The sequence below is a fragment of the Nematolebias whitei genome, chromosome 17 (genome assembly GCF_014905685.2).
Source record: "Nematolebias whitei isolate Nwh7 chromosome 17, NemWhi1, whole genome shotgun sequence".
NCBI classification, from domain to species: Eukaryota; Metazoa; Chordata; class Actinopteri; order Cyprinodontiformes; family Rivulidae; genus Nematolebias; species Nematolebias whitei.
Window position 1 is genome coordinate 21,314,994 of NC_056514.1, and position 11,164 is coordinate 21,326,157.

General features: G+C 41.5%; 1 protein-coding gene across 2 annotated transcripts in view; it reads right to left on the minus strand.

Annotated features, from left to right (window-relative positions):
- Positions 1-11,164, minus strand: part of bahcc1b (BAH domain and coiled-coil containing 1b) — an 83,577-nt gene that overhangs the window by 11,003 nt on the left and 61,410 nt on the right. For both annotated transcript variants that reach the window (XM_037691346.1, XM_037691347.1), the window contains exons 12-19: positions 10,493-10,662; positions 8,475-8,611; positions 8,160-8,264; positions 4,195-4,273; positions 3,637-3,805; positions 3,385-3,552; positions 2,160-2,327; positions 1,653-1,897 (exon numbers count right to left, since the gene is read on the minus strand). In XM_037691346.1, the coding sequence (XP_037547274.1) occupies positions 1,653-1,897; positions 2,160-2,327; positions 3,385-3,552; positions 3,637-3,805; positions 4,195-4,273; positions 8,160-8,264; positions 8,475-8,611; positions 10,493-10,662 (1,241 nt within the window). The remainder of the gene's footprint in view (positions 1-1,652; positions 1,898-2,159; positions 2,328-3,384; positions 3,553-3,636; positions 3,806-4,194; positions 4,274-8,159; positions 8,265-8,474; positions 8,612-10,492; positions 10,663-11,164) is intronic.

Consider the following 11,164-nt stretch of genomic DNA (forward strand, 5'->3'; position numbering starts at 1 on the left):
TGAACAGATAAAGCGGTCTGTCATCTGCGTAAAACGACCAGCTTTCATACAAACACACTCCTTCACTTGACAAAGTGAGGAATTCACTGCTGATGTTAAGCATCTCCTCATAAAGAAGGAATAGAAGTCATTGGAAGGTGCTGTCACTGTTAATTTGCTCAAGCTTCCTGGCAGGGTGTGGCTTTCTTTTAAACATTTCACTTTTCAAAATTCCTGTGAGCTTCTTTCTTTTCAGTGTTTATTGATATTCAACAGAAGGCCGAAGGGAGTAACCTTGTATGAGTCACGTTTTTTTTTTTCCTACAGTCTGTGTGATCATAACCTCTGCCACTGTCAACGATGTAACACACAAGAAAACGCATGCCTGTGTTTGCTCGTTATCAATTTTCAAAAGTAATGCAATTTACCATCCTCACACCTTTTTGACAGCAGTAATATTTATGATATCAGTATGTAACCTTTTCACAAAACTTCAATCAGCAGCAGTCTTATCTCCCATTATCCTTCTAGATTCTGCTTTTTTGAAGTTTATGTTTAACCCTTGAGGAGTGTTTATGGTGCCTAAGGCTTTAACGCATGATGTCCTTCTGGTAAAATATTTTTCTTGCTTATCTTTCTAACCAAAATGTGCAAAAGGAAGAAAAACAGAACAAAGTTTCAAGGGTGCACCTTCACATCAGCCTGTGGTTCAACTTCATTATTATTAAGCAAGGTGCTATAAAAAAGCTGCATTCATTTTTCAATACAAAGCTGGTACAATATTTTCTTTAGAGTAAAATCAATGTTTCTATAAAATATAACCTTTTTATTACATGTTCAATTATACAGACAAAATACAAATTCTGACCGAACAGTTTATTTATTCAAAAAATAATAATAATTTCACAAAAAGCTAAAAATATATGTTTTGTCCAACTGCAACAATTTATGATGTGTTCGAGTTTCAAATATTAGTATGTTATACCACTGTATGGGCAATATCAATTTCTCTGTTATGATGTTTTATTTTTACAGCAACCACAATGTCTAGTTTAATGTATTTTGATATATTACGTTTTGTGTCATTTTCAATCTTCCTTCAACATGTATAAAAATAGCATTCGCCTTCTCCATCAAAAATACTTACTGTATTTTTTGGACTGTAAGGCGCACTTAAAATCCTTTAATTTTCTCAAAAATCGACAGTGAGCCTTATAATCCAGTGCATCTTATGTATTAATTCTGGTTGTGCTTACTGACCTTGAACTGGTTTTATGTGGTACAACTGAACAATGTTGAGAGTTACTGTGAATGAGTTGAATAAAGTTTGACTTATCTGACTGTTTAGTTTGGCTTAATGCGTCTTATAATCTGGTGTGCCTTATAGTCTGAAAAATATGGTAATTGTAACAATAACCGTTGTAATATCTCATTTGGTTGTTTTCGATGTAGTACATTTGATGTGGCATTTGGTCTTCTTTAACAAGAATAAAAATAGTGTTGCAAGCTGCAGAATTAGTTACAAACATACAGCAACTTTTGACATTGTAGCATTTCTTGAAAGGGTGTCCCATTTTGTAGTGACATTTTTTAACCACTAGCCCTTGTGACATCAAAATAAAAGCCAAATGATAGGGGTAAATCTAAGGAATGGGATTTAGCCTTTGTCTTACCTTTCCTCTGAGGCCCTGTCCTGTAGAGATCCTCCTTTCACCGTCCTTGCTTATTCGCTTTTCTTCTGTCAAAGCTCGGTGGTTTCCATGTCTGTCCCCAAACTTGCAGCCCACTGGTAAAATTCCCCAGCCGGGCATGGACGCTCTGTTGGCCCCTGGGTGGTCCGGATGTCCCCTTTCCATGTTGGTGTGGTTTGGCCTCTTGGGTGCTCTCCTCTGCTCGATGCAGGCCAAGCTTCCCTGCCCTGGAGGTATAGAAAGTACAGTGTGCAAATTAAAGATATGGTATGTTGCAAAAATTATAATATGGGATTAATGGTTTTAAAGAAGTGATACAAAAATTAAAATGAATATCATGCAATACAAGAACATAGAGAATAATACTGAAGTTCTAAAACAATAAATAATGCAGTCTTTTAACAACAGTTATAAAGAAGGGTAATAAAATTACCAAAGCTTTGGTTATTTATAAAGTCGAGGCAAACTGAAAAACATAAAACTTCTCACCAAGAGGTTCTGGTCTCTTAGTCTTGACTTTTTGGTTTGCTTGGAGCTTGGAAGACTGAGATGAAAAGGACAAAGTCCCAGCAGGGTTTGCAGATGCTTCTTTAGAGGATGAGCTAATCTTGATGTCACCTGTTCCATCGTCACTATCGTAGCTGCCAACCTCCTCCTCTGTGAAATCCAGACATCAGTGTGATCCGTCAGATTGCTTCAAGTGATTTACATGTAAACACTGTTAACAGCCAGCGGCTCACTTGATGAGATGTGTTGGCTGCAAAGCTTTCAAGCTCCCTTTGAAGCCAGTGGCTAAAATTGCACGATCACAGCAACCAAGAAAGATAATTTTCCTGGGGATTTTAAAAAGTAAGACTTTTTTTGGCACATTTTCCCACATGGAGCAAACCAACATTAATGGCTTCATGGTCATGCTGAGTCTATTTCTTAAGCAAATGTTGACGATCATGTTCAGCTTTACATGCACACACAAACAGGCACTTATTGGCAGCTGTGTGCTGCTGACTCGGGGGCTTGTGTTGGGTGTTGACACTTCTTGTCACTTACATGACATTGTCGTCAACACTTTGCTTTAGATGCACAGACACATATTCCACAGCTACATATCCAGGCCGCCAAGACCATAGGGTAGGCCACACTGCAGAGTTATGATGAAGTTCTCGTGGTTTTGTAAAAATCAGGATGAGTTTAACAGTTCTGTCAACTAGCAAGCTTGTCTGAGGACACTTTCACGTGGGTGGGGGATGTGGAAAAGTATTGTGGTGTGACATTCTGGATGGGTCTGGTGCAGGCTCACATTACAGTGGGCCTATGGGGGTACAGGGGCGTCCGTGCTGCGTGCCTGTGGCAAGTCGTTAACGGTTTTAACACTGTGACAGACGAGCTGTGAGAAGAGGCCCCTGATGACGGCAGACATCTCACTCTCAGATGTTTCACGTGCGCGTGCAAGCGCACACAATTGGCACTCTGAGAGCGAAATCTCGCACTGAATGGTCAATGTTTATCAACCCCTCAGGCAAATTAGCAAAGCCCATTAACTACCCATGAAGCCTGCCTAGCTACGGAGGTTTTGTTAAAAACCTTTTATTTGCAAGAATAGTTTTCCAGTTTTCTCATCTATTATTTATTTCAACCATTTAAAGATATTTAGCACTGAGATAAACCAGATTACATGACTGGAAAAGCCATATGTCTGACCCAAGTTGCGGCTCACCATGCTCCGAAGTCTCACTGCAGCTCTTCTCCTCTCGTCTTTTGTGTTTGTCAGAGTCTCGGCTGTCCTTGTGAAGATCTCTGTTAGAGTTGAGACCCATCAGTACTTTGGGCTTTCGACCTCTCTTCCTCTTCACAGTCTGAGTGTCTGCCTGGTCCTGCTGCAAGCCTGATGAGTTAACAACAAAGGTGCTGGTCAGTTTTGGGATGCTACATGTTAGATGGCAAATTTCTGAGTTTCCCCTGTCCTCACTTTTTTCCTCTTGTCTGCTTTTGAAGGGGTCTTCCTCACTGCTGTGCAACATGCCTGCTGACGGTGCGTCACGTTGGGCTACAGCCTTCTGCTTTAGTTGGGTCGCCCGTCTGGCCAACCTGGAGCTCAGGACGCTGGGACGACCATTGTGCTTACAGTGACCTTTCATCTATGAACAAATTGCCCATTGCTGACTCCATTCTTTGTGGTAATTGAAGAAATTGCAGAAAGAAAGAAATGAATCGTGCAGTGCTTATGCGCATGGGCCAACTTGGACCACTTCCCACAAATCGGAATTGGTAGCAAGCTTGGATATGAACTGCTACGCTAAAGATTAAATGCTGGTGCTCCTGTGTACTTGATTTTTATTGTACAGACGTTTTTCACAACCGTGAGCAATTATTAAAGTCAATGAGTCATCTGTGCATACATACAGAGCAGTAAGTACTTTTGAATATACTGTTGATGCAAACATTTACTGTTCTGGTTGGCACATGCACATAAGAACTGCCCGATTCATCTAGCTCAGTTTATTTGAGTGGACGAAGGAAAACGGACCTGTGCTACGCTGAGGCTGCTGAAGTTGTGATTGGACAGTGCACTCCTGCTTTTTTTCTCCAGTAAATTCAGTCCAGTCCTGGGAAGAAAAAACAAAACGTGGAGATTTGAGAACTAAACTTTTGTTATACATAAACATATCAAACTCCACCTGATCATGCTCTTCTTCTCTCTCATGAGTAATAATGGCTGCCACACACCCCTCTTTGCTCTTATTTCATTCCTGTTCACTCCTATCTCTGGTTGGTTCATTCATTGTTTCACAGTCCTCCCTCTCTCATTGTCTCATGTCGTTGCTGAGGTACAAAGAGGCAAGTTTTAAAGATTCTCTGCGCAGTTTGACGGCAAACACAGAAATATTCAGCAGCCGTGTGAATATGAAACCCATCTGACTCATCACGTAAAAGGGCAAGAATTATGTGGTGTGAAGAAGAGGATGCTGGACTATGGAGGGTGGAGACAGCAAGAGGAGGGAAGCAGCTTGGGGGAGAGGGGTGAGGGGAGAGAAAGATGAAGCAGTCTCGAGGGAGTCTGTCCGTTGACCGGAGCTTCGGGGCTCGATCAATAAACACTAACCTCTATTGAACACTACTCCTTCCCTCTCTTTTTTCCTCTGTCCTTCCTTCACTGCATGGACTTGCACCACAGGCAACTACACACACGCACACACACACACTCGTATGCCCATTCTCTGTTAGCAGCTGGCGTCTGAAGCAGGTGAATCCTATATTCCCATAGAGGCGAGATTTGGCTCTCAGCATTTCTCTTCCCGGGTGTGGAGAGACAGTTCTGACTGTAAGTTAGCATGAATGTACTTCATACTTTTGGTCTTGGACTCCTTTTTCAGCTAAAAAGACATTACAGTAGTCCCTCGCTACTTCACAGTTTGTTTATCGTGGCCTTGCTCTATTGTGGTTTTTCAGAATAAGAGTGGACATGACACCCAACTGGCTGAATGATGGATGAGTCGAACGATCGGCATGGAATTTTTATTTAAAATAAATTATTTTAAATGATTTAGCACCTGCTGCACCATTGTGCAGCCCACACTGCAGGATAAACTTCCTGCTGCAGCTGATCAGCTGTTCACTGTGCTGAACGGAGAAGTGGGCGTGGCCAAGAGTGCTTGCAGGTGACAAAGAGCAGAGGAGGCACGGAGATGAATCATGACATTCAGTGTTATTTTAGTGTTTTTGAAACATTGTTTAGAATATTGCAAGAGTGTGGGAAGGGTATAAAACACCTTGAAATATATATATATATATATATATATATATATATATATACTCAGATAAACTACTATTTACTACTTGTACTACTATTCCTACTTCGCAGTTTTTCACTTATCAGGGTACGGATCCCCCATGATAAATGAGGGGCTACTGTATTGCTAATGGTATTGGTTCTTTTTGTGGTAAAAGTTTAGACAAAGTCTTTTTCCATTTTTGATTTGATATGTTAGAGGTTTACTGACTTGCGGGAAAAACATTTGCAACAAACCGGAATGCTAACGTCAAGCCAGGCCTTGATTTACTATAATATGTGGTGGACGTCTTACTTTATTGTTCAGTAGCGTACCTGCAAGAGACAGGGATAGAAGCATTGACAGTTTGAATACAAAGGTTTTCCATTAGTCTAATCATGAGTGGATTTCTGCCATTCCTCCAAAATGTAAGTGAACGATGTTTCATATATTTTAACCCCACATTATTTTTTGCATCAAAGGGCTTTCTTTCACTGTGTGGTGCATTTTGTGGTGCATTTTTTACCGCAATAAAAAGTGTTCCAACACATCCAGTTTTCAGCGTTAATAACTACAGATGGCTATGTAAATGACTCTATGATGCAAAACGGGTGATTAGAAAATATGTTTGAGCAAACTTTTACAAAATTTTAGAGGTTAGAGTATTTTCAGGTGAGTAATCTCTGCTCTGAAATCCACCCATCTGACTAGCTCTTAGCTTGACTCCTCCAAATATAATTTCTCTCGGGTTTTTGATCTGAGTGTTGTTTACCTAACCCTCCTGCTGCTCTTGGGTCAGAACGACCCATAAGTCCCCAGTTTTAAGCTGGAGGCTTTGTGGGTCATTTTGACCCAAGGGCAGCAGGAGGGATATAAAGTAAGTTAGCTACTCATAAATCTGAACTATCCCTTCAAGCTGGATTAAAAACACTCCTTGCTACATTTTCTCATGCTAAAAATCTATATGTAATTTGTATAAAACCTGACAATCACTTCACGGGTGACAAAACAAGCAGATGTTAACTATAGGTACTTTCAGACTAATTATAAGGACTCTCTGGGGGTTATAAGGACTGTTGAGCCAACTATGACGTAATTATAAGGACCTATGTGTTTGCTTTCACACTGATGGCACAGCACTCAGCCAAAGGTCAGTGTGGCTACGTCACTTATACATTTTACCATCAAACACTAGTTGGGTCTTTTAAATAGCGCTACAAACATTCAGAAGGAGTTATGGGAACCAAGACCTGACAAATCGGCCTGCTTTGTGCTGCACACGTTCAAAGAACGCTTCTTAGCCATGATGACAGTCAAATAGCTTCTACTTCATCAATGCAAATGTAGTTTTAATAGTTTGGGATGAGCATTTAATTTAACCCACATGTGTTTATACACGGTCCAATCACAGTTCCTTAAGAGTCCATGTGGAAACAAGAAGGATTTCAAATGGCCAAAATGGTGTGAGTGTGATAATAACAGGCAAACTAATGCAATGGTTATGAGGACTGATCCAAAATCAGGACTGCAACAACATGAGTGCATTTAAGGCAAGAGTGTTGTTTATATTTATTTGTGTTTTACATTATGATTACAACCTTTAAGTTTTGTAATGAAGTTTAATATCTCAAGGTAACTGCCTTTTCCATTGTTAAACTATAATTTCAATAATCCTGTGGCTGACTGAATAAAAAAAAAACTATTTTTGAGTTACTGAATGATTGAATTGATGAAAAAGCCTTGCCAAAAATAAGTCAAAGTTATTTTTTGCCACACGCTGCCCATGCGTCCATCAGGAGAAACAATCCCTTGAATTTAGAAGATACTTGTCTCTCTTCATTTGTCATGTTTTTACTGCAGTATTTCGCCCCCAACCCTCAGAAGAAGATGAAAAAGTAAACATATCAAGCGTTGCATGTTAATAACAACAGAAATGTTGCTCAGGCACGTAAAAACCAGCTCGACTAATTAAACAACTATTCAGTGTGTGTGTGTGTGTGTGTGTGTGTGTGTGTGTGTGTGTGTGTGTGCCATCACATTACAACGAAAGCCTTTCATTGTCATTTTCATCAGCTCCTTTTAATCATGGACACCGTGACAAACCTTGAGTTTCTCTAATCATTTTATCAAGGCGAGGGGTGCACACGCTAACAGAGGTGGGTCATCATGAGAAAACACATTTATCACTGTGAGCGTGTGTGTGTGTGTGTGTGTGTGTGGTTTGTGTCAGGCTAAAAGTTTGCATGTCTAAGGTGCTAAATAAATAACGCATGGTTGTGTGTTGAGGCATGTGGGGGGAAGTGTTGAGTCATTTATCACTGTAATAACTGTACATCAGGACTTTGTCCAGCTGCATTAAAATGTGCTGGAGGTTCACATGGAATCAGGACACAATCAATACAAGTGATAAATATGATTAAAAGTGATTAATGGTGATTAATGAAGCCCTCAGCTCCATTACCTTCTCTCATTAAAAATCACACCCATCTTACAGCTTCCATCGCATAACCCATTATGTGTGTGAACGTGTGTGTGTGAGCAGCTCCTTTCAGAGCCCAATCAAGCAAATCATCAGCTATAGAGCATTTGAATCAATTCAGCTGAAGAAGAACTTCTTGAAAATCAACCGTGCCTTTCAGGAAAAACACAAACAGAAATCAGGATGAATGAGCTGGGCTTGCCAATCACGCTGATTATACCGACGCAGTATCAGAGCACTGACCTGAGTCTTTTGGAGCTCTCTGCAGCAGCTGGGCCGGGGGTGGACTTGCGCTTGCGGGGGCGGCCAGGCCCCCTGCGAGCGGGGCTTCGAGACGTCTCGTCTTTCCTGCAGAGAGGAAGACAAAAAATATATATTTATCTAGTAAAAGAGGGGGAATGAGATTAAAAATGCAGTCAGGACGGTCAGAGAAGTGGACTACAGGTCAAACTGCATCAATATGGGGTGGGGTGGGGGGTGGGGAAGCACAAGTGCAGGAATCCACAATTCATCCCAGACATAAAGAGGTGTGCATGTGTGTGTGCTGTCTCTGCTCACTGGTGGTCGTGTTTCCTCTGTAGTTTGGCCAGCTCTCTCTGTTTCTCTTTGTAGCTGCGCTGTAGCTCAGCCAGCTGGACACGCATGGACAGCTCCTCCCCTCCCATCGTCTCCATGGAGCCCTTCACTGGGCACACCTGACACACACACACACACACACAAAGCAGAGGAATTTGAAATGCTGAGCACAAACTTCACTTCAACAGGCACTGAATATGTAACCAGCAAGAGGAGAGTTTGTCCCGCGTGTTGAAAACAAAAGCTTGCAGGTTTGATTCCAAGCACAGAAGATGGTCATCAAACCCACAACTTCCGTAAATGTAGATTTATTCATGTACACAAAAAACTGCCACTACTCTCATGGATATATTTCTATATTTACAAGCATTACAAACACATGGCACCAACACTGGAACAATAAACGTGCTTCTTTGACAGGTGCAACCTAAGTAAGATCATTTTGGTAAGTTTAGCCCTTTTCTGCACATTCAGTTTCTGCATTAAATCAAACTCTTGCTTGTAAAAACTTATTTTAACCCTGATAAAGTCAGGAAATCATGAGAAACACCCAAAGTTATATTTTACAGCAATTTCAATAATTTCAAAATGTGTTCTTTCAATTTCCATAAATTTTAGTATTTCTGATGCTTCTTTCATTGTATTCATTATTGCCTGCTACAGTGTGTGACGTGTGTGTGTGTGTGTGTGTGTGTGCGGGGTGGCGGCTGGGGGGGGGTGGGGGTTGTGTGTACAGCCAATTATATTTAGCAAACAAAAATATAGCTCTAAATCAGTCTTACAGCTAATGAGCAAAGATTTTGTGTGGTAGTGACTGAGAGTCATCTCCATCACATGTTTGTGTGCTCACAGATGTTACACCAACTGTTGGAGTCAACCCTGTTTTAGCAAAATATCTAAGGATGAACAAAATAAATTAAATGAAACTAAGAAACTAAATATTGGCTATACGTCATGACTTATTATTGGATAAAACTAATTTACAAAACAGCTGATAAATATCTGAAAATTTTAATTTTCTTATTTCCTTTTGCATATCTGATGACATCCAGGGACATCTTTGTAGTTCAGCTGCTCAGACTGAAGTAAGGAGGTAAAATTTCAAATTAAAAAGTGTAAATGTCCCCTCTAAACATTTTGTGGCTATGATTTAGGAGTGCAGGTGTGATACCAAGGGGGCCCTTAGTAAAATGTATACACTGCTCACTTCATGAGTCCAGTTTGGACTCCCTTAAACTGAAATGGAAAGCAGACTTGGAGGAACCCATATGGAGAAGGATTATCAAGAACATTTACTCGTCTTCAATCTGTGAGACATGCTGTAATTCAATTCAAGGTGGTGCTCAGGCTGCACTGGTCTAAAGATAAGCTGTCCAAGATCAAGGCCAATCTGGACCCTGCATGCAATCGTTGCAAAAACCCTCCAGCTACACTCCTGCATACATTCTGGACCTGTCCCAAACTGCACACTTTTGACAATCTATTTTTGAAACTTTCTCTGGAATATGTGGTAAAACTGTTCACCCATCACCACTTATTTCACTGTTAGGGGTGGTCCCTCTGGGCACGTCCTTCAGAAAATACGAGAGGGATATGATTGCCTTTGGCTCTCTTCTGGCCAGGAGGCTAATTTTGTGCAACTGGAAAGACCCACACCTTAAAGGGCTCTGTGCAGAGGTTCTGGGACACATGGCGGAATTTATATTGTTTGTTGAGAGCATGTCAATGCCTGTATAATTTGTTTGTTTGGTTTTGACTGATCCAGTGTGGAAGGGGACTGTTTTATTGTTCTATGTTTAAAAAATGAACTATAAATGAAAATACTTTGTTTAAAAAGTGTAAATGTCAGAATATCTGGGCTCTGTTTGGGATTTATTTCTGGTTTTTGACAACATAAATCAAGTGCTGCTCTTTTGTTCGACACTTCTGCGATCCACAGTTCAGCCTGGGTGATTCACGCTCGACTGCACGCTCAGAATGAAGGCTTGCCGAAGCCTCACCGGCTCGTGCCGAGGTGTCCAGCTGCACTTCCTGCGCAGGTTGAGTCTCTTCTTAATGGGGCACTGCCGGTCGGTCTCCACATCCGCCACAGTCTCACCACCCATCTCCAAGGCTCGAGCCGCCGCCAACGTCGCCAGACTCTGGAGGCCGAGGGTCTGTACCTCCTCACCTGCAACGGAAGATGGATCATTTCAGTTTAGAAGCGTACGCTGCACCACTGTGTTGTAAACCATGCTGTGTTGCTGCAGGGATTTATTTCTTGGAGCAGCGAAACCGTGCCTTGAAAAGTGGTGATATTTATGATATTAGCTGTGTAGTTTATTTGATGTATTCTTGTGTTCATGCCTAATCGTACACACACAGGCAGAGAGGGGCTGTGGAGGAGGGGTGGGGGATCTCTACATCTGTCACTGTCATTAACTCTGTCATTGTCACAGCACCAGCGGATAAAACAGAATATTCATGAGGAGGTTCACACACACACACACACACGCACAAATACATTCTGAACACACAACATTTTCGCTGAGCTACGCAGACATGAGCAAACTGTGCGAGTCGGGGGTGGGTGGGAGGAGAAATGGAGAGGAGGAGAGCTGTGGGTGGTAGGAGCAGGAGCAGGAGGAGGAGGAGAACCGCAGCGCCGTGAGAAGAAGGGAGGCTGTGAGGAG